Below are 24,968 nucleotides of genomic sequence, written 5' to 3' on the forward strand. Positions count from 1 at the left end.
CAAATATTTTATTTTATATTGTACTACTTAAATAACCATCTAAATCTAGAAAGTTTTAGAAACTTGCATATTATGAAGATTTTTATACAACTTTGGTGTTAAGTCTTATATAATGTGTTAAAAAAATTATTTTACATCTCAATATATATCATAATCTATCAAATTTGTGTAAAAGAAATAAGTCTACCTTATAATATATAAAAAATGTACCATATAATAATACTAACATTGTACCATATAATACACCAACAATTATAAAATTTTACTCAATTTTAGTTGATATCGTGTCATTTTTATTTTTTCAAATGTCATTTTATACCACAAAGGGAAACCAACACAAATAATAGAACTACGTATAATACATATTCATAATAAAAAAATATGATTCTTAAATTTTTTTTTAATAAACAACAAATTAAATTCATATCCGCTAATATCATTCAATTAGATTATGAAAAAAGTGTTATAAATGACATTAATTTAGTTAAGGTGGATCTCTGATATTTCAATCATAATCTAGGGGAGTACTTATACGTTTTTCCTTAATATTTTGTTATTATCAAATGTAACAAATTCAAATTTACGAAAAAAAATGTTGCTGACATTTCTAAAAGAGTTGTAAAACATAATAATGTTATAACATGTTAATTTTAGCGATTAACAACTAACAAAATTTTAATTTCTTAAGTTGAAAACTTATTAAGCCTATTATTTGAAATGCTTTTTACAAAATATGTAGAATGGGGTGGGGGTAGGGGGGTGGGGAGGCGGGTTTTTGCGGGACAGATTGAAAATCATTAAATATGTTACATGAAGCGGAGCGAGGCGTGTTGAGATCTTAGCGTGACTATGTATATGTGAACAAGTATATACATGAGAACTCGTAAACTGTATGTATTTAATAGTATAGCGACAATATATGACTAACAATGTTTATTTCCTTTTTCGCACATTAAATACTAACATTGTTTATCGTGAAAATGTATAAGTACCTCTAATTTATATTCAAAATTTCAGAGACATTTATACTATTCTAAAATTCTATTATCCCTGAACTTATAAATAATTTTAACTTATAAATAATTTTTTATCTCTTTTTGACCTATGTGACATTATCAACTAGATAACTCGGAAAAATTGTCAACATGCGCTGGCCTCACAAGATAGTGTCACGTAGGCCGAAAAGAGATAAAAATTTATTTATAAAATAAGTTTAAAAAGGTAATAGAACTTTTATATAGTATAAGTATGTCTCTAAAATTTCGAACATTGGTCGAAGATACTTACGCATATTCTCATATTTATTTATTTATGTAATCCAATTATCCTAGCAAGGAAATTTAAAAAAGAAACAATTTAACATTTCAATTGCAATATACCTTGTCAGCGTCTAACTTAAAAACATTTCACCTACAATATAACTTAAAACACAAGAAAATTCACAAGCTAGAAGAAAGAAAGCAGATGACCATATATTATATGTTTGTTCAATTAAATAAGCTAATAAATCGAATACTCGATAATCTAGACTCTAGAGGCTTTGTTCAAATGTTGCGATGTAAATTTCGAGAAAATAGAGTTTCCTCAAAGTATTTTTTCATTTTTGTTGTACAGTGAAATAAACTTTAATAAAAGATCATGATCACAAAAGAGATAATTTTAATAAAATTTCATTAAAAAAAATGTCGTTCTTAATACAAAAAAAATTGTTAAATTAAAAACTGAAAGGTCCTACCGGGAGTCGAACCCAGGTCGCTGGATTCAAAGTCCAGAGTGCTAATCACTACACCATAGAACCTTATATATATTAAGAAAAGCAATGTAATTATTGTACTAATCAACATTTTAAATAGGCACCTAATGAGGTGTACCATTTGTATTTACAACCAAAATGCAATCGCTTAAGTCTTAATCCATGAGTTGAACCAAATACGAAATAATAATATAAATTTCATTACGTAGACAATGAAGTCCACAAAATTAAAAAAAATAAAAATAAAATATATCGTAATTAGTGTAGTATTTTATTGCAAATAGGAATGTTGTAATCTATATGTGTCTTTGATTCTTTTCTTAAAAAATGAAATAAAATTTAAGGGTCTTTGAGTTGATCTTGAAGTTAGTAGATTTGAGCTCATCTAATACTTGAACTAAAGGGTTTTTTACTGTAATCTTGTATTGATTTGTTTACGAATTCAAAGGCTTTTATATACTTGTAACTTGATCTTAACTTGTATTTGAATTCAAAGGCTTAAAGTATGATATTGACTTGTACTAGAATTAAAGAGCTTGAAACATGATCTTGATATTGACTTATATTTGAACTTGTAGCGCGTAGAGAAGTTTGCGACATTTGATCCATGATCTCTCTAGCTTCTTGTTAGAATGCTGGAGTCTTTTTTGAATTATGAGACTCATATTTATGGTTGCAGGGTGGAAGAATTATGATATGGACGAACTCTTTTGAAGAATCAGATTTAAGCGACATGAATATTATAGAGAAAAAATATGAAGTCACCACTGAAGTTGTCTCGATTTTCAAAAAGACACCTTAACTTTGTCACTGACATATTATCACACTAAATTTTTTTGAATAGATATTATTATTGTATCATTTTTTGATCAGCCCCAGATTTTAAGAAGTAAGTGTGTTCACTCACCAATCATTACATGACGCACGTTAATTTGATTGAGAGTGTAATTTTTCATTTTAAGAGTCTCTCTCTCTCTCTCAACTTGTTTTTAATTTTGATTTCATCTTAAATTCCATTTCATCTTTCATCCCTACTTTCGAAAATTTTTACAATGATAGAGGCACATTGTGTGACCCTTCATTGATTAGTTGAGACGACTTGGATAATGGATACACTTCTTTACCTCTTTACCATCTTTCTCCTACTCACCTATCTTTTCTTTCATTTTTTTATTCCTAATAAATATCTTATTCTCAAAAACATAAATAAATTATCAATACATTTGTTTTTAAAATATAGATAAGTACAATTTCTGTTAAAATAACTCAAACACTTATAAAATTGTTAACATTAAAAATAAACTTATTTTTCAATAAATTTAATAAATTCATATTAACTCAAAATACTAACTAATTTAAATTAGCATTTAGATAAGATTATACACACTTTTTCACACCATAACCATATTTAAAAATAAAAATGACAATGGGGCAGAATAGGACAAGGAGTGACAGAGTCATATAAACGTTTTTAAATTTATACAGATGAGGCAGGTCAAAAAGCGAAATTTAAGTCTCTTGAATTAAAACTTACAATGCTTAATTTAATCTCAAAAATCAATCGGTTTCATATAATTTTAAATTAACTACTCATTATATAATAATAATAATAATAATAATAATAATAATAATAATAATAATAATAATAATAATAATAATAATGATGATGCTGATAATAATAATAATAATAATATTCAACTATTCATAAGCAATGTAATTATTTTACTAATCAATATTTTAAATAGGCACTTAATGAGCCACTATTATTGGGTGTACTATTTGTATTTACCACCATAATGCAATTTCTGAATTCGAAAATTGAACCAAAGACGAAATAATAGTATAAATTTCTACTATATTAGAAATTACTAGTTTTAACATGTGTGCTTATTGTCTATTTAATTTAGTTTTAGGGTAGTTTAATCTTTATTACTCAAGCTCTCCATATGTTATGTTGCTACTATATTTAACATGAGGTCTTGTGTCGTGTCACAAATTGAGAACCCCAAGTTGTTTCCTCTTTTTTAAAGAGTGTGAAGTCCAACTCTTTTCAAAGATGTTCCATTTTCTAACCCAAAATTTCAACATTCACCCACATAATATATAATTAAAATTCCCAATATAGCACTACTCATAAGCTCCGGTGTTCACTCAGGTATGTTTGTGTGATTTTTTCTCAGGTTAGTTTACTTCGAATCTACAATTTTTTCTATAATTTCATGCATTGAGCCTTGGAGTTTTTATTAATTTTTTACTTTAGCATTTTGTGACAATCAGGATTGCATTGTTCTCTATTTCTTCACCGAATTTGGAATTAGTTGTTATTAATTTTATCTTCTGTTGACAAAATTTTACTTGTGTGTCTTCAAATTTGCTTATTTCTTTATTTGAGTTTGTTGTTGATGTTCAATTTTTCGACCGCAAAAAAATTGAATCATTGGTGTTGATTATACTTGAAATTTATGTAATTTTAATTTTTGCTTCAGGCCGCGCCATTAAAGCAGAAGTGGCTATAATTTCTGCTCCATATGTTTAAAGGTATGAAGTTCAGGCATGACAATTATTCAAGGTCAGACCTCCCACTGTGAGAATGCGCAAGTTTCATGAAGGAGGTTTTCAGCCTAAAATGAGCAGAATAAAAGCAGCTCTAATTCTTGGAATCAGGTCTGTTCTCTCGTTCATGTTAGCGCGTTGTTGCAATTGTTATATGAGATATTGTTTATGTAATACACAAATTAAATCATCTCCTCGAGTTTGAAGGTATATCGAAAATAGTGTCTTTTCCCTCACAAGGTAATAGTAAGGTTTGCATACACTACACCCTCCATAGGCACCACATGTGTGGAGGGTATAGTATACACATATGTTTCAACTCTTATACAACAATATTAGTGCTTTCCCATGCCTCGTTGAACCTGTTACATTTGCACCACATTTTTCCAGATTCGTGACTATGGTTTAATGCTATCATTTGTTGGTGTTGACACCCAATTTAGACCGACCTTTGACCATTTTAGGAATACTATTCGATTAAATACGTATTTTAAATTTTAGAATTTTTAGTCGACTTTGCTTGAAAATTATATATTTTAGTATGTTTTACTTTATAAAATTGTCGTAAATATTATTAAAATATTTTAAAATTATTAATGAATTCCAAATGTTTTAAAATTTAAATGATTTTCAATTATATAAAAATATTTTAATCTATGTAGTATTTTAATTAAATAGTAATTTCTACACTTTCCTTAAATTTTAATCTAGCCTATTCTATCATAATTTCTTTCAATTCTAGCTACTTCAATTAAATTTTTTTTCAATCATAGCCCCTCTTTCATTACAATTCTAGCCAATTTAATTGCAATTTTAGTCATTCCATATTCAATCCAATCTGATTTCAATACATCTCATTTTTTAATCTCATCCATCTATTTTATTAATCAAATCTTAACCTTTCACCTCTTATTAAATCAATGATTGAGATCGAATCCTTCTTCTTCTCTATTTTGAACTATCTAAACCTAAGAAGATTTTTTTCCCCTTTCTCCTCCCCCCTATCTTCTCCCTCCCCTCTCCCTTCTCTCTTCCTCTCCTCCATTTTTTCCGGCAAAATCAATCATCGCCGGTGAGCTCTCCCTCTCGCTCCTCCTTCGTCTTTCTCTTCTCCCCTCTCCCGTCTTTACCCCTCTTCCCGACTCCTCTTCTCTTCCTCCCTCTCCCCGCCTCCTTTTTTCCAGCCGCCCCCTCGCTTCCTCTCTACCCAGGCAGCCGCCGCCTCTCTCCTTGGTCCGGCTAAACGCCGCGAAGATGGAGGCGAGCTCCACCGGCGAGCAACCAGCTCCAGCGAAACCAGCAGCCCAGCGAGCAGCTGCACGCAGCCAGCAGCCACCGGCGACCAGGCAGTGCCGCCCGAACCCCCCTCTCCTTCCCGCTCCGATCTTCCCTCCCTCCTCTTTTCTCTCTTTGCAGGTACAACAGTAGTTGCACCGACGAGTTTCAGGCAGAACTCCAGCAGCAATCAGCAACAACGGTGAGAAACTCCGGCGAGGCTTGAAATTCAGGAAACTTGCGAGACAGGTCTCAACAGATCCGTCCAGGTTTGTCTTTGATTAATTATCGGTTGTCTTTTGAACAACAATTTCTTTTCATGTGTGATGTTGCGATTTTCTCATTAACAATAGTTGTTAATATTATGCTAAGCATGAATCGTTAAGACCCTTCGTATATTTGTTCATCTTACAATTTTATTCGTAGATTTGAGTTAATTGATTTTAAGCTCCGATTGATATCACTGTATTATACGCTTGAATACTTTTATTTTCTTCGTAAATGGGTCTAGCTGGTTCTCGAACTAATTGTTGTTGGATATGATCGTTTTGATTTTCCTAATGTAGGTTGCTTCTAAATTGATTGTTTTTCCTAATTAATATTTACATGATTTCTTGTTGCTAGTCATAATTTGTTATGACCTCGATGTTGAGCTTCGACTTGATCATCATCCTACTTACTTGTTCTTTTGGGTAGATTGTTAATTTTCTTGTTGATTCACCCTTTGATGGTTATGGTAGATTTGTGAATAGTGATATACGATTGGGTCTTTAAGTTCTATTGCTTTCTTTTAGTTAGTTATTTCAATTGTCTACAAATGTTAGTAATATATTTAGTTAATATGAGAGCCTTAATTGACTTCTTTATCTAATCTAAATTTAATTAAATTGGTAAGTTGTTGATTAATTTATTTCTGGTAAAGTCTTTATGATTTGATAAAATTGTGGCCGATTTATGGTAAACTTTTTGCTTTACTTTAATTAAAACTCAAGGTATTTTTTTACTTTGGTAGAAAAATTAATATAAAATAATTTATTTAAGGTAAAAAATATTTTATTTGGTAATGATATTTTTGAATTTTTTTGATTTTTTGGCTCCTCTTTATTTAAGGAAAAAAATATATTACTCTTCCCAATTTTATTTTTACTTGCTTACATGGTAATGATATATTTTAATTTCGATTTTTGGCTACTTTGAAATAAAAAATAATATTAATTGATCCCTCTTCCCTTAATTAAAATTGACAGATCTCTTTCTTGTTTTCATATATGGAAAAATAAAATTGTTTCAATTTTGTCTCTTTTTATTTATGGAGAAAATATATTACTCTCTATCAAATTATTCTTACTTGTTTATATTTGTTAATGAAATATTTTAAAACTTATCTGATTTGGTCCTCTTTTATAATAAGGAAAATAGAATTTAATTGATTCCTTTAAATATTTCTTTTCCTTATTTGATTCTCACTCTTTGCTATATAAATAAGACCCCCTCCCTTCATTATTTCATCAACTCATACACTCATTCACTCTCAATCACAAGTTCTCTCATCACTCCTCATCCTCTCATTGCTCTCTTGCTACTCTTCAAATACATTAAGATTCCGGTAAACATTCAAGTGTTCTTCTTCGCTATTTTGCTACTTTGATTTTGTTCGAGTAAAAGTTGGATCAATTTGTTTTGCTTAACTGGTTAGTATTGTTAACATTTACATTATCTTTACATTCACACATTTGTGTAAGCTATTGTCTGTTCTTTTCTATATGTATAATTTTTGCATATGTGTCTCATCTTGACTAAATAAATTGTGATTATTTGTGTAGTTATTTGATTGCTTTGACATGTTTCAAACTTGAAGTTCAAGTTGAAGATTAGCCATGAAGAAAGATTTATTTGTTTAATTCATATATTTGAATCTATATTTTTCTTATTTATTTATTTGAATTTTGTAATATTTGTATAACTCTAAAGCTCTCATACATAAATTTATTTGGGGGATCGTCTAAGGGAAGGGGATTTACATGCTAATTGTTCATTGTATTTTTAAAAGTTAGTAATCATGCCTATAGGTTTATTCTTTTTTTTTTAAATCTTTAACCACCTAGAATTATTGTTTGTAGGTGTTGTAATCGAACCAATTTTCAACATGCTTGATACTTTGTTTGTTAATAAGTTTAAAAATAACATTTCATTAATTTTTGAATATTAAAATCAAATCCTAATAATTTAGTAGGCTGTTAGATGTTAAAAAAAATATGTTATATCTTTTTAGCATTATCTTGTCACGTAGAAATCATCATGTCTAAGGATTAAAATGTTTATATCATTTAGAATAACAAATCATGCCTATATGTGTTACTCCGCTTTGAACACCTAGAAATCATGTTTGTAGGTTTGTAAATAATTTTGTAGCATACCCTCTCCAAATAAAATTTATTGTGCATATTTTTGCCCCCTCTTTAATTAGCTAATTTTATTAATTCGTAATTTTATTTGTCGTTTTGAAGATTTTCGCACTTATGATGCAATATGTTGTTTTATTAAAATAATAATAAAATAAAATCATTTGTTGCATTCAACAAATTACTTGACTTTTAATATATTTCATTCTAAAATCTTTGCATTTTATAAATTTACTACATTAATGTTCAATTTTTTCTTCTTACAAAGTTTTGCAACATTTTTTTTAAAAAAGTCATTATTCAATCATCCTTTAAAACTTTGGATTGATTATGACATTGTTTATTTTAAAAAAAATAAATTATAAGCACTATCTCCTAACCTATCGTTAGTGGGAAAGTCAAAGGGACTACTAGGTCTAGTTCCAATTTTAAAATTAAACCGACGCGTCCCTGGAAGTACCACCTACCCATTAATTTCAAAAGGAATTATGTGTGTTTATATGTAAATATTTATGTGCCTATATGCAAACTGAATCTTTTAAATCATTTTCAAAAATATAAACTTTTTAAGACCGACCTCAAAACAAAATTGTTTCTATGGTGAAGGAGCGCGATCAACAATATCGTGACATCACCCCTATAAAGAAAGAAACATTTTTTTACATAAAAATTCCTATTCAAAACTTGCTCAATTTTCAAAACTTTACTTTCGCACATATTAATTGTTTAATATTTACAAATTTTGTTTATAACATAGTCTCATATGTTTAAATAAAAAATAAAACTTGATTGTTTATTTATTGCTATCACCTAGCCTTGCATGCTCAAACTAATAAAAAGTAAAAATAGGCCTAATTGTTTTATATTTGTTATCACTTAGCATGCTACTTTAATAAACTAATAAATGAAGTGACCTTATTTGCTACTTGTAACCCCCACATAGATTGCATGAGACACGGCCGGGATCCACATTTGTGGACTTCGAGGGATGCCTAACACCTTCCCCTCGAGGTAATTTGAACCCTTACCCTAATCTCTGGCTCGCTGACCTTAGCTAACTTAGTTAGGTTAGATAGGTGCCCTAACGCGCCTTAATTCGTTAAGTGGCGACTCCAAACTCAAAATCCCAAAAGAGTTGTTAGGTCGTGAACAAAACCCATTTTTTGCGAAAAATGGGGCGCGACACAATGACGACTCCGCTGGGGATATTAGGTTCTTACCATTACGTGTTAATTGCTTATTGATGTAGGGTTTACTTTATTTTTGTCATTTCATTATTTGTTAGGTGATTACCATGTTTAGCTTATTTTGTTGCCTTATTTACTGTCTTCTCCCCATGTTCCATCCCTTTCCCTTTTCCTTAATTGTTTATTGCCATGTTTCACCTCTTCCCTTTTCCCTTATTTGCTTAATTACATGTTTAATCCCATATCTCTTTTCTTATTTGCGTGATTTTTTAATATCTTTATATGTTTAAATTCCTTTATGCTTATGTATCTATTTATTGTTTATAAACTGTCTATATGTTAATGTTTTCCAATTTAAATGCTAAGTGTTTATTGTTTTGATAACTGGCATTCCGCTCATACTTCTCCCAATTGGGACCCTCTTCCTTTTTTTTTATTTTGTTCTCGTGATGTTTTGCCTTTGCACCTCTCACAACTACTCCAATCCTATTCAAATACCCATTATAGAGAGTCGGCATATGCGTGGACGTAACGGATAGTTTTACTACCGCGAAGCCACGAGCCTCTCGCATAGAATCTCTTTCAAGATCGTGTCAAGCCAACTTTTAGAAGTCCTGGTTAAGTCATACATGCTGCATAAGCCCTAGGTGGCTTGACCCTTGGTGTCAATCCACATAATTAGTAGCCACCCTCTCGTCTAAAGGCCCCCAACACCCTTAGACAAATTGCATATTTATGTGTCAACGTGATCATAATAATTAAATCAAGCCAACGTTGTCAAAATGGAGTTTAGAAGTCGTTTGTTACTTTGTTTGCAGAGTCATGGCTCACCCTCATTTTCCCAACACGCAAATGGTGGTCAAAGTTAATCCCATTTTGAAGACTTGGTGGAAAGATATTCAAAAAAATCGAGAGTTAGAAGCAAATGAATTTGTTAGGCGGCCTCACTGCTTTGATCTCCGTAGAGTCAGATCGTCACTTAATCAAGGCATTATTGAAATTCTGGGACACTGAGAGGTTAGTCTTCAAATTCAAGGATTTTGAGCTAACCCCAACAATCGAAGAGGTTGGAGGATTCCTGGGTCTTGCATACAAAGAGCGGGAAATGATTGTTCCACACAAGCAAGTCCAAGATCTTTTCTGAAGCAAATGGGCATGTGTCATAATCCAAATCTACTTTGTCTGAAAGAAGGTTGGATTTCTTTAGAGTTCTTATATTCACGCTTTGGGGATGAGGAAGGTCATCAAAACTTTCACAGAGAATTTGCTTGCTCTTCTACAAAATGGGAAAGATATCGTCTTAATGCATTCTCCGTCGCCCTATTAGGCTCATTGGTTTTTCCTAGAGAAAGAGGAAAGATCCACACCGGCTTGTGTTACGTGGTTCGTATGTTGGCTCGAGGTGGGAAGACCTTAGTCCCCATGATACTTGCAGAAATTCTAAGAGCCTTGACTGCATGCATCAAAGGCAAAAGATACTTTGAGGGTGCAACTTTCTGTTGCAACTTTGGGCCGTCGAACATTTCTACCAAAGAGCTAATAAAGTAGACATTGTTAGAGGGACTATGGGGAACAAAATTATCAACCATCGCCTAAGGATGATATATTTTATCTCCCCTGTGGGAACGGAGGACTGGTTCACATACCTAAAGGAGCGCTCAGCCGTTGAAATCCAATGGAAGTATTATTGGTTGAAGCCACGACGTGCCATCATAAGAGGAAATGAACTTTACTTTATTGAGCTTATCGGTTTGAATGGTGTGCAACCATACACACCACTTCGAGTCCTTCGACAATTCGGACAGATCCAAATGATACCTCTGCGATCCCACATGAGCCACTATGGATATGACTTTGGGTCAGAATTACCGCAAGTGAACACTATACTACGAAGATGGAAGAATGTGATAACTATCGATGTTCAAGAGCACCGACCCTTCTGCACACCTGAATATTAGGTATGGCTTTTAGAAGACGCAGAGCATAGAGATTTGAGCGAAGGAGGTCTTCCTGGTTTTGGCGATGAAAAAGAGAGAAGATGGGCTCGCAACCTTCTCAACACCGATTATGACATTACCGCAGAAATGAGGAAGCAGATTGTGCCTAACATTGGAGAAAAACATAATTGAAGTTTTTTTCTCTTTATCCCCCACGTGTTATCCCTAGCCCTTTAGTTATCTCTAGATTGATGTAATAAATAGAAATTATTTCAATATTTGAAAGTCGTTTTATTGTCTAACTCTAAACTCCAAATTGGCAAATAAGGCTTGAATTAATTATTATGCATCACTTATGTGTCGCTTGGGCCTACCTCTGGCTCAACGAGGTCCCGTGCATTTAGGGCGTTTATCTTAAAACAACATGTTGATATTATGATATTATACTAAGACCTAACTCTTTTCTGTTGATTCTACTGTTTTCCCATTTCCCAAGGTTGATCTGTCCTTCATCCTGGCACATACACGATCAAAAGGGACCCCCCTTCTCCTTCTTCTCAAAGATCAAGCTCCAAAGATAAAGGCAAAATGGTTGACGACAACAGCATCAATGAAAGGTTAGAAGCTTCTGAGGGAGGACAACTTCAAAATGGTCTTGTCCTAAGACTTGAGCGCAAAATTCTAGAATTGGAAGAAGAGGTAGCCCACAAGCGCGATTTGGCCAAGCTGTCTATCTCTCTTGGAACCCAATTTGGAGAAAACATAGACAATCTTCCTCACACTAACCAAACAACCATGCCAAACAATCCTCCAATCAATATATCCCGACCTGAACCCACTCGTCCAAATACCTTTCCACCACCCCACGCCCAAAATACCCAAGTTCCATTCAACCACTATTACCAACAAACCAAACCAACCTTCCCAGAAACAACCCCAAATGCAAATCTCCCATATACTCTTGGAAACAACAACCTCAATCCAATATACGTGGAAACTGCCCCTCTAACCCATGACCTCCATGAACCAGAGTCCCACCAAAAGGACATTCTAATAAAAAACCTGACTGAGAGATTAGACAGCTTGACCAACAGGGTACAACATGTTGAAGGAAACAAGAGGTTAGGAGGATTGAGCTATGATGATCTGTGCATGCACCCTGATGTAGAACTGCCCGAAGGATACAAGCTTCCAAAATTTGAGATGTTCAATGGCATTGGAAATCCCAAAACCCACCTACGAATGTACTGTGACAAACTTGTAGGGGTAGGAAGAGACGAGAGGATACTCATGAAGTTGTTTATGAGGAGTCTTACTGGGGAGGCCCTAGCATGGTATATTGAGCAAGACTCGCGGAAATGGGTAGAGTGGGTTGATATGGCAACTGATTTCATGAATAGGTTTGGTTTTAATATTGAAAATGCACCTGATTGGTTTTACATTCAAAATTTGAAGAAGAAACCGAGTGAATCCTTCAGAGAATATGCCATAAGATGGAGGTCTGAAGCGGCTAGGGCCAGACCCCCTATGGAGGAATCTCAAATGAAAGACTACTTCATCCGTGCCCAAGAACCACAATACTATGACCGAATGATGCTGGTGGCTGAAAAGAGTTTCGCTGAAATCATCAAACTAGGCGAAAGAATTGAAGAAGGCATAAAGAATGGGACTATCATCAACTTGGAGGCTTTACAAGCAACCAACAAGGCTCTGCAATCTGGTGGAATGACAGAAAGTCGAAAGAAAACAGGTTCTGTAATGATGGCTCATGGAACTAAGACCCCTTTGAGGCACAAGACAATAAACCCACCACCATCCCCATACCCTCACACCCCATACCCTCAACATCCCTCAGCTCCACCCCCTATATCTCCCCAACCCATGCCAATATATTACCAAAACGCTCCCCCTCAATATTTGCATGCCTCATATCCTGTCTATAATGTTCAACCAACACACTTCCAAACTCCACCACCCATTCAAACACCAAATTACAAAAACAGACCTCCCTATGAAAGAAGACCTACAAAAATTTATACCCCTTTGGCTGAACCCATAACACAACTTTATGAAAGACTGAAACAGGCTGGGTACGTCTCCCCAATTCCTGCATTACCTGTGGATGTTCGCGCAAAATGGTACGACCCTAACAAGGTCTGCGCCTACCATTCTAGGATGAAGGCTCACACCACCGAAGTTTGCAGAGCCCTTAAGGATAAGGTTCAAATGTTGATTGATACAAAAACCATCCAACTCAAGGATCCTACACCGAATGTTACGAATAATACTCTTCCTAACCATCAAGTCAACATGGTGGAAGCTGGTGATGTCTGGGATCGGGAAGAATCTATCTGGACCCTCGAAACAGAAGAAGCCATGTCTACCACCATCCAAGCACCGATATTAGTGTAAGGACTCGCCCCATTTGAAGTACATGTTGCTGCACCCAGACCACCGTTCACTGTCTATAAGGCATCTTCCCAAATACAATATGATACACATGCTGTACCTTGGGATTACAACAAAAGAGAAACGAAAGTGGAAGAGACAGATGTTGCAACAGGGGTCACCAGATCTGGAAGAATTTACACTTCTGAAAATTTGGTTCAGGGAAGCTCTAGCAAATCCAAAGCACCAGTCGTAGAGCTTGAAGATCAAGGTATTTGGAAAAAGGTTCAAGCTAAAGAATACTCTGTCATTGAGCAGCTGAGTAAAACCCCATCCCAAATATCAATTCTGGCGTTACTGCAATCTTCCGAAACTCATCGAAATGCCCTTCTGAAGATCCTTGGTGAAGCTTATGTCCCATCTAACATCACTCATGGAGAGGTAGCCCAAATGGTGGGGCAGGTCTTTGAGGCTTACAAAATATCTTTTCACAATGATAAGCTGCCACTCGAAGGAACAACCCACAATAAAGCTCTGTACATTTCGGTTCAGTATCAGGATAAGGTGATAAACAAAGCATTAGTTGATGCCGGTTCAGGTTTAAACATTTGCCCTCTGAGCACACTGACGAGGCTGGGCGTGGATAGTGCAAAAATTCAGACATGGAAGATGAATGTGAGGGCATTTGACGGATCTCAGAGAGGCACTATTGGGGAGATAACCTTGGACATGCTCATTGGTCCTGTCACTTTCCCCATAGCTTTCCAAATCTTGGACATCCCTTCATCATACAACTTATTGTTGGGTCGTCCATGGATTCATATAGCTAGGGCGGTCCCATCTACTCTTCACCAATGCTTGAAGTTTGAATGGGATTACGAAGAGGTTGTAGTCCATGGAGAAAAGGGCATCCTGTATACACGATTGAAGGAAGAGAGCATATGGATGGTGAAATGTACCATACGGTGGAGCTTGTTGGTAATATTGAGTTGCAACCTTGGTTCAGCCAAAAAATCATATATATGATTGCCTGGTTCGGTTTCGAGCTTGGGAAAGGTTTGGGGGCTGAATTGCAAGGGATAGTCGAACCTATACAGCCTGTTTGACATTCCACCACTTTTGGCTTGGGATATAAGTACACTACCGAAGAATGGCTCGATTGGCAACCACCTAGAGATGGGTACTACTATCCATTGAAGAAACCCATACCACCATTGCATCAATCATTTCGATCAACATGTTTCATGGGAGGCATTATTGATGAGATCTCAGACGACTTGAAGGGGTTGTCGCTAACCAAAGAAGAGGGGAAAGTTTGCAACGTCGTGATCAACGAGGAGGAGAAAGGGGGCCCTAGTGGAAGCAAGGAAGCAAAGATCAGCGTCAGCAACTGGACCTCGACTCCATCTAGACCTCGTCAAGCATCTAGGTAGCTTTAGAAGATGTTTTCTATCAAGTTTTAATTCAAATAAAATGAGTTTTTAATAAACGTTTTAATTCCCATCCCCTGTATTGCTTTCAAATGAGAACTTATGAAATTTTCAAATCTTTATCAATAAAGTTCTTTTCCCTATTTTTGCCTTATATTTAATTGTTCGCTATTTTTTTTCTCACCAGCAAAATTCACTATAAAAATGTTGAATCTGAGACTATGGCATACAATGAGACTGCTCAACTTAACATTAATGACATAGAAGAAGTCGAAGACAATGAGGTTCCCGAGGAGTTAATCAAAAGGGTTGAGGAATTCGAGGAAAAACCCAATCCAAACTTGGTAGAGACAGAAGTGGTGAATTTGGGAAATGCAGAGGTAATACAAGAAACCCGAGTTAGCATCCATATGACAAAAGAAGACAAGAAAGAGTATACCGAGTTTCTCATAGAGAATAAGGATATTTTCGCATGGTCCTATGCAGACATGACAGGGCTAAGTACTTCAATCGTAGCCCATCGACTGCCCACTGATCCAGCGTGTCCTCCGGTAAAACAGAAGCTGAGAAAATACAAGCCCGAGATGAGTCTGAAAATCAAAGAAGAAGTATCAAAGCAATGAGATGCTGGGATCCTCCAAGTGACATAATACCCAACTTGGCTTGCAAATGTCGTTCCAGTGCCCAAGAAAGACGGCAAGGTCGTGGATTACCGAGATCTCAATAAAGCTAGCCCTAAAGATAACTTTCCCTTACCAAACATACATATACTAATTGACAATTGTGCTAAGCACGAAACTCAATCATTTGTGGATTTCTTTGCCGGCTATCATCAAATTGAGATGCACAAAGACGACGCTGAGAAAACTGCCTTCATCACGCCGTGGGGCGTCTATAACTACAAGGTGATGCCTTTTGGATTAAAGAACGCTGGGGCTACGTACATGAGAGCAATGACTACTTTGTTTCATGACATGATCCATAAGGAAATGGAATTTTATGTGGATGATGTCATCATCAAATCAAAGGAAAGTTCAAATCATCTGGAGGACTTACGGAAATTCTTTGCCAGGCTACGCAAGTACAATCTGAAACTGAACCTGGCGAAATGTGTCTTTGGTGTGCCTGCTGGAAAGCTTTTAGGTTTCATTGTCAGTCGTCGAGGTATAGAATTGGACCCATCAAAGATCAAAGCCATTCGTGACCTTCCCCCGCCAAAGAGCAAGAAGGAGGTAATGAGTTTCTTAGGGCGACTTAACTACATTAGTCGTTTCATAGCTCAGTCTATTGTCATTTGTGAACCTATCTTCAAGCTGTTAAAAAAGGATGCTGCGGTGAAATGGACAAGCAAATGTCAACAGGCATTTGACAAGATCAAAGACTATCTATCCAATCCTCCTGTGTTGGTTCCACAAGAGTTAGGTAGATCATTACTTTTGTATATTTCAGTATTGGATAATGCTTTCAGTTGCATCTTGGGACAACACGATGAAACAGGGAGGAAGGAGCAGACAATATATTATATGAGCAAGAAGTTCACATCGTGCGAAGTCCGATACTCTCTATTAGAGCGCTCCTGTTGTGCTCTAACATGGGTTGCCCAAAAGTTACGACATTACCTCTCATCGCATACTACTTATCTGATTTCAAGGATGGATCCTTTGAAGTATATCTTTCAAAAGCCCATGCCCACAGGTAAATTGGCAAAATGGCAGATATTGTTGAGCGAGTTCGACATAGTGTATGTCACGCAAAAAGCAGTGAAAGCACAAGCATTAGCAGACCACATGGCAGAGAATCCCATGGACGATGATTACAGGCCGTTGAAGACCTACTTCCCGGATGAAGAGGTGGCCTTTCTGGGAGAGGACAATTCTGAAGAATATGATGGATGGAGAATGTTCTTCGATGGAGCTAAAAATCTGAACGGATCCGGCATCGGGGCTGTTTTGATCTCACCCACTGGGCAACATTATCCGGTATCAGCAAAACTCAGATTCCTTTGCTCAAATAATATGGCCGAATACGAAGCCTGCATACTTGGTCTCTGACGGGCGATTGACTTGGATGTCCAGGAAATGCTAATAATAGGGGATTCAGACCTATTGATCCATCAGGTTTGAGGTGATTGGGCAACAAAAAATCAAAAGTTTTTACCATATTTGGAGTGCGTGCATAGGCTATGTAAAAGGTTTGTCAAAACAAAATTCAGACATGTACCAAGGGTCCAAAATGAATTCGCAGACGCCTTAGACACTCTGTCTCCTATGATTTGACACCCTGATCACAATTACATCAATCCTATTCACATTTACATACATGAACAACCAGCTTATTGTTTCTATGTTGATGAAGATCCTGATGGAAAGCCCTGGTACGATGACATTAGAGGATATTTTAAGAGTGGTGAATACACAGAAGATGCAACAAATGTACAAAAGCGTACAATTAAAAGGTTAGCAACCCAATTCTTTTTAAGTGGGGAAATCCTCTATATGAGAACTCTCGATTTGGGGCTGCTAAGATGCGTCGAAGCAGGGGAGGCTCGCAGGATGGTCGAAGAGATACATGCAGGCACCTGTGGCCCTCACATGAACGGTTTTACATTAGCAAAGAAGATTTTGAGATCAGGATATTATTGGCTAACTATGGAGACAGACTGCATTCGCTACGTCCAAAAATGTCGGCAATGTCAGACTCACACAGATATGATTTGAGTACCCCCCAACGAACTCCATGTCACTAGTTCACCTTGGCCGTTCGCAGCATGGGGCATGGATGCCATTGGTCCAATCGAACCAACAGCATCCAACGGGCACAGATTCATTCTTGTCGCAATTGACTATTTCACCAAGTGGGTTGAGGCCACCTCCCATAAATCAGTGACAAAGAAAGTTGTGGATGACTTTGTCAAAAATAACATTATTTGTAAGTTCGGAATTCCTGAGTCAATCATCACCGACAACGGCACCAACCTAAACAGCGACCTAATGAGATCAATGTGTGAGAAGTTCAAGATCAGTCATCGAAACTCTACAGCATACAGGCCACAGATGAACGGGGCTGTTGAGGCAGCAAACAAAAACATCAAAAGGATATTGCACAAGATGATCGATAAGCACAAACACTGGCAGGAAAAGCCACCTTTCGCATTGCGGGGTATCGTACCACAATCAGATTTTCCACAGGGGCCACACCTTACTTCTTAGTATACGACACTGAAGCTGTGATACCCGCCGAAGTAGAGATACCTTCCCTAAGGATCATCCAAGAAGCAAAGTTGAGTGATGCTGACTTGATACAAGGTCGGGCAGAGAATTCGACATTAATAGATGGAAGAAGAATTAACGCCATTTGTCATGGTCAGCTCTATCAGAACAGAATGGCCAGAGCTTTCAACAAGAAGGTTAAACCCAGACATTTCTCACCTGGACAACTGTTTTGAAGCGGATTTTCCCAAATCAAGACGAGGCAAAGGGTAAATTTTCACCTAACTGGCAAGGTCCGTACATAGTCTCTCGAGTACTGATAGGCGGGGGCCCTCATACTTGCAGAAATGGATGGAGAAGTTTGGCCAAAACCTATCAATTCAGATTCTGTGAAAAAATATTACATCTAGAGATTGAGTCATGCTCTTTTGTAATTTGGAACTACGTCAGACCTGATTCCCGTTTAAGAGGGGATACGTAGGCGCTTCTATGGGGTTCGGTCTTATTATAAATAAAACTTTCATTTTCCCCTCTTCTATTGATAACTGGGGCAGATTTTTGGAGAGGATATCAAAAATTCCATCAAGATTTCTCCTGGCACATCTTCATACTGGGGCAGAATTTTTGAGTAAACTCAAAAATTTCGCCAAAAGTTTCTTCTCAACAAGCAGTCAGCTTACAACGAAGATCAAATGATAGCTCTACTTTTGAGTCAGACGTTGTAAAGTCTCAACCTATGCCATGGTCAAAGATTCGACATCACCTTTTACTAAATGATAATTTCAAAATCTTTCAAAGTTTTTTTCTCTCTTTTTATGAAAAACAGACGCTCGAAGAGGTGTGGATGGCGAGCCAAAGGAGCACGCTGCGCCAAATCATGGATACATATCAACCTCCCCCCTTTAAACTAACTATTTTTCTTTGAATGTAGAAAATACAGGTACATATACAAAGGCAACTTCAATAATCAACATATCACATTTGAGCCCGACAAATGACACTCGACCCTTCCAATAAGGCGGACGTCCAAGCTACTGTACGCCCTCAAGCAACTGTTGTGCTGGCAAATTACATTCTGCCCGATGTTGCATCATTTGCACCTACGCCTCATATCGCATTATGCTCGAAAAGCTACATCATTATATTATGCCCGAGATCGCAGAAATGCATCATTTCATGTGCTCGAAATTGCATGTGTCTGAAGAAATGCATCATTGCATGTGCTCGATAATGCATATGCCCGAAGAAATGCATCATTGCATGTGCTCGATAATGCATATGCCCGAAGAAATGTATCATTGCATTGTGCTCGATATTGCATGTGCCCGATAATGCATGTGCCCGAAGAAATGCATCATTGCATTGTGCCCGAAGAAATGCATCGTTGCATTGTGCCCGAGACTGCATTGCGCCCGAATTTTCATAAGCCCAAGCTTGCATCGTGCTCGAAGTTTGCATGCGCCCGAATCAAATCAAGTCACAAGAGTATCAATAGATGCCAAAAAACAGATACGCTCTCTTTACTCATTACTTATATTCCAAAGGCGTCATTTTCCAAAGGCATCATCCTTCATGGCGTGCGGACTTCATGTCATGGCCTGAGGACTTTTTATGCTTACCATGTCCCTAAGGTATCATAGTCTAAAGGCATCATCCTCATGGCCTGAGGACATCATATCATGGCCTAAGGGTTTAATTTCTGTCTATCATGATCCGAAGGTGTCATAGTCTGAAGGCGTCATTTTCATGGCCTGCAGACAACATTTTCATGACCTGAGGATACATTTTGCGTATCATGGCCCTAGACATCATAGCCTAAGACATCATTTTGCATGGTCTTAAGGCAAACATTCATGGTCAACATGGGAATTGCATCATGTTTACATTTACCGCTTACTTTGATATATATGTTCTAATTACTCTATTTAAACTTTATTACAAGTTACAGATGTGCAGATTATAGAAAAAACCACCTTCTGAACGGCTGTTCACTTGCTTACGAACAAAGGCTCCGACAAATTCTTGGCTACTCGCATTATCGTTTCGCTACTCAGCTACCGTTTAGGCTACCATGAAGATATCTTTGGATTCAACTCGCCACTGCGACCTACTGTCTCTTCATCTAGGCTCTTCTGCCTTACAATGCGACATTTAAGCTCGTCCGCCTTACAATGCGACATCTAGGTTCGTCCACCTTACAATGCGACATTTAGGCTCGTCCGCCTTACAATGCAACATCTAGGTTCGTTCGCCTTACAATGTGACATTTAGGCTCGTCCGCCTTACAATGCGACATCTAGGCTCGTCCGCCTTACAATGCGACATCTAGGCTCGTCCGCCTTACAATGCGACATCTAGGCTCGTCCACCTCTCAATGCGACATTTAGGCTCGTCCGCCTTACAATGCGACATCTAGGTTCGTCCGCCTTACAATGCGACATTTAGGGTCGTCCGCCTTACAATGCGACATCCAGGCTCGTCCGCCTTACAATGCGACATCTAGGCTCGTCCGCCTTACAATGCTACATCTAGGCTCGTCCGCCTCTCAATGCGACATCTAGGCTCGTCCGCCTTACAATGCGACATCTAGGCATGTCCGCCTTGCAATGCGACATTTAGGCTCGTCCGCCTTGCAATGCGACATTTAGGCTCGTCCGCCTTACACGACCTTTTTGTTTGTCCGCTTTATAAGATATTTAGGCCGTCTGCCTTAAAACGACACTTAGGCTCGTCCGCCTTAAAATGACGTTTAGACTCTCCTTACAACCAGATTTCTTTCTTATATTATTATATCTTTATACTATAAGATCTATTGGAGGTTGACTTTAACCTTCGGAGATGGGTTGCATTTCTTCAACAAGTTAAGCCAAAGTTTACAAGGGCATCTCAAAGCAGATACGCTTCTTATCACCTTTTGTCATTTATTTAGAATCATATTTTATCATTATTGGTCATACTTTATCTATTTATAAGCTAATATTTTATCTAGAGTTTGCAGATATGATCAATCCCTCTTGATTACAATTATCATGCAATCATCTATCACAACAAAGACCCTATCAATTCTTTGCTACTCATACTCCGAACCTTGCTCAAAGGCTGATAACATCACTCTATCATGCTCTTCTCGCTTCTCTGTCATGCTCTTTTAGCCTCTCAATCTCTCTCTTCTCGCTACTCTAATCTTATCCATTCAAGCCGATATCGTGCCTTCTGAATACCTTAGCGCTCTTTCAACTTTTAATAGTTTCATTTGCTCTTGAATCTAGAACTATACGCGACCTGATTCTCGTATAACCAGAGATATGTAGGCGACTTAAAAATCAAAGTCTCGGTCGTACCCTTTTTCAACTCTATATCATTTCAGTTGATCCAACTGACATCTCTCGTCGGTCGGACAAAATCGGCTACTAAGTCAACGTTGGTTGCCTGACAATTCATTCTTCATTCTCAATCAACCAAGGGGCAGCTGTTGACACCCAATTTTGACCGACCTTTGACCATTTTTAGGAATACTATTCGATTAAATACGTATTTTAAATTTTAGAATTTTTAGTCGACTTTGCTTGAAAATTATATATTTTAGTATGTTTTACTTTATAAAATTGTCGTAAATATTATTAAAATATTTTAAAATTATTAATGAATTCCAAATGTTTTAAAATTTAAATGATTTTCAATTATATAAAAATATTTTAATCTATGTAGTATTTTAATTAAATAGTAATTTCTACACTTTCCTTAAATTTTAATCTAGCCTATTCTATCATAATTTCTTTCAATTCTAGCTACTTCAATTAAATTTTTTTTCAATCATAGCCCCTCTTTCATTACAATTCTAGCCAATTTAATTGCAATTTTAGTCATTCCATATTCAATCCAATCTGATTTCAATACATCTCATTTTTTAATCTCATCCATCTATTTTATTAATCAAATCTTAACCTTTCACCTCTTATTAAATCAATGATTGAGATCGAATCCTTCTTCTTCTCTATTTTGAACTATCTAAACCTAAGAAGATTTTTTTCCCCTTTCTCCTCCCCCCTATCTTCTCCCTCCCCTCTCCCTTCTCTCTTCCTCTCCTCCATTTTTTCCGGCAAAATCAATCATCGCCGGTGAGCTCTCCCTCTCGCTCCTCCTTCGTCTTTCTCTTCTCCCCTCTCCCGTCTTTACCCCTCTTCCCGACTCCTCTTCTCTTCCTCCCTCTCCCCGCCTCCTTTTTTCCAGCCGCCCCCTCGCTTCCTCTCTACCCAGGCAGCCGCCGCCTCTCTCCTTGGTCCGGCTAAACGCCGCGAAGATGGAGGCGAGCTCCACCGGCGAGCAACCAGCTCCAGCGAAACCAGCAGCCCAGCGAGCAGCTGCACGCAGCCAGCAGCCACCGGCGACCAGGCAGTGCCTCCCGAACCCCCCTCTCCTTCCCGCTCCGATCTTCCCTCCCTCCTCTTTTCTCTCTTTGCAGGTACAACAGTAGTTGCACCGACGAGTTTCAGACAGAACTCCAGCAGCAAGCAGCAACAACGGTGAGCAACTCCGGCAAAGCTTGAAATTCAGGAAACTTGCGAGACGGGTCTCAACAGATCCGTCCAGGTTTGTCTTTGATTAATTATCGGTTGTCTTCTGAACAACAATTTCTTTTCATATGTGATGTTGCGATTTTCTCGTTAACAATAGTTGTTAATAATATGCTAAGTATGAATCGTTAAGACCCTTCGTATATTTGTTCATCTTACAATTTTATTCGTAGATTTGAGTTAATTGATTTTAAGCTCCGATTGATATCACTATATTATACGCTTGAATACTTTTATTTTCTTCTTAAATGGGTCTAGCTGGTTCTCAAACTAATTGTTGTTGGATATGATCGTTTTGATTTTCATAATGCAGGTTGCTTCTAAATTGATTATTTTTCCTAATTAATTTTTACATGATTTCTTGTTGCTAGTCATAATTTGTTATGACCTCGATGTTGAGGTTCGACTTAATCATCATCCTACTTACTTGTTATTTTGGGTAGATTGTTAATTTTCTTGTTGATTCACCCTTTGAATGGTTATGGTAGATTTGTGAATAGTGATATACGATTGGGTCTTTAAGTTCTATTGCTTCCTTTTAGTTAGTTATTTCAATTGTCTACAAATGTTTGTAATATATTTAGTTAATATGAGAGCCTTAATTGACTTCTTTATCTAATCTAAATTTAATTAAATTGGTAAGTTGTTGATTAATTTATTTCTGGTAAAGTCTTTATGATTTGATAAAATTGTGGCCGATTTATGGTAAACTTTTTGCTTTACTTTAATTAAAACTTAATGTATTTTTTTTTACTTTGGTAGAAAAATTAATATAAAATAATTTATTTAAGGTAAAAAATATTTTATTTGGTAATGATATTTTTGAAATTTTCTGATTTTTTGGCTCCTCTTTATTTAAGGAAAAAATATATTACTCTTCCCATTTTTATTTTTACTTGCTTACATGGTAATGATATATTTTAATTTCGATTTTTGGCTACTTTGAAATAAATAATAATATTAATTGATCCCCCTTCCCTTAATTAAAATTGACATATCTCTTTCTTGTTTTCATATATGGAAAAATAAAATTGTTTCAATTTTGTCTCTTTTTATTTAAGGAGAAAATATATTACTCTCTATTAATTTATTCTTACTTGTTTATATTTGGTAATGAAATATTTTAAAACTTATCTGATTTGGTCCTCTTTTATAATAAGGAAAATAGAATTTAATTGATTCCTTTAAATATTTCTTTTCCTTATTTGTTCCCCCCTCTTTGCTATATAAATAAGACCCCCTCCCTTCATTATTTCATCAACTCATACACTCATTCACTCTCAATCACAAGTTCTCTCATCACTCCTCATCCTCTCATTGCTCTCTTGCTACTATTCAAATACATTAAGATTCCGGTAAACATTCAAGTGTTCTTCTTCGCTATTTTGCTACTTTGATTTTGTTCGAGTAAAAGTTGGATCAATTTGTTTTGCTTAACTGGTTAGTATTCTTAACATTTACATTATCTTTACATTCACACATTTGTGTAAGATATTGTCTGTTCTTTTCTATATGTATAATTCGTCATTAAATAATTGCATATGTGTCTCATCTTGACTAAATAAATTGTGATTATTTGTGTAGTTATTTGATTGCTTTGACATGTTTCAAACTTGAAGTTCAAGTTGAAGATTAGCATGAAGAAAATTTATTTGTTTAATTCATATATTTGAATCTATATTTTCCTTATTTATTTATTTGAATTTTGTAATATTTGTATAACTCTAAAGCTCTCATATATAAATTTATTTGGGGGATCGTCTAAGGGAAGGAGATTTAAATGCTAATTGTTCATCGTATTTTTAAAAGTTAGAAATCATGCCTATATGTTATTCTTTTTTTTTTAAATCTTTAACCACCTAGAATTATTGTTTGTAGGTGTTGTAATCGAACCAATTTTCAACATGCTTGATGCTTTGTTTGTTAATAAGTTTAAAAATAACATTTCATTAATTTTTGAATATTAAAATCAAATCCTAATAATTTAGTAGGTTGTTAGATGTTAAAAAAATATGTTATAACTTTTTAGCATTATCTTGTCACGCATGTCTAAGGATTAAAATGTTCATATCATTTAGATTTACAAATGTAACGACCTGTTTAGTCGTTTTGAGCAGCAGATTTTATTTCTGGAAAAACTGTGTGAGTCGACGGAACCCACGACGGACCGTCATGGGCACGACGGGCCGTCGAGGGGCTCTCGTTCCAAAAGACTTAATCTTCTGAAATTTGGGTACTGAAATCGACTCTCTGAACTTGG

General features: G+C 36.1%; 1 protein-coding gene and 1 non-coding gene across 2 annotated transcripts in view; one reads left to right on the forward strand and one right to left on the reverse strand.

The window, feature by feature from the left end:
• Positions 1-1,726: 1,726 nt before the first annotated feature.
• On the reverse strand, positions 1,727-1,798 carry TRNAQ-UUG. The gene has a single exon. It is a non-coding gene; the product is annotated as a tRNA-Gln (tRNA).
• Positions 1,799-3,179: 1,381 nt separating this feature from the next.
• LOC107006480 (mitochondrial import inner membrane translocase subunit TIM14-2-like) overlaps positions 3,180-24,968 on the forward strand; it is a 31,597-nt gene continuing 9,808 nt past the window's right edge. Inside the window, 2 exon segments of the mRNA XM_015205026.1 lie at positions 3,180-3,201; positions 4,240-4,421. Of these exon segments, the coding sequence (XP_015060512.1) occupies positions 3,180-3,201; positions 4,240-4,421 (204 nt within the window).

Source organism: Solanum pennellii, chromosome 12, assembly GCF_001406875.1.
Source record: "Solanum pennellii chromosome 12, SPENNV200".
Lineage (NCBI taxonomy): Eukaryota > Viridiplantae > Streptophyta > Magnoliopsida > Solanales > Solanaceae > Solanum > Solanum pennellii.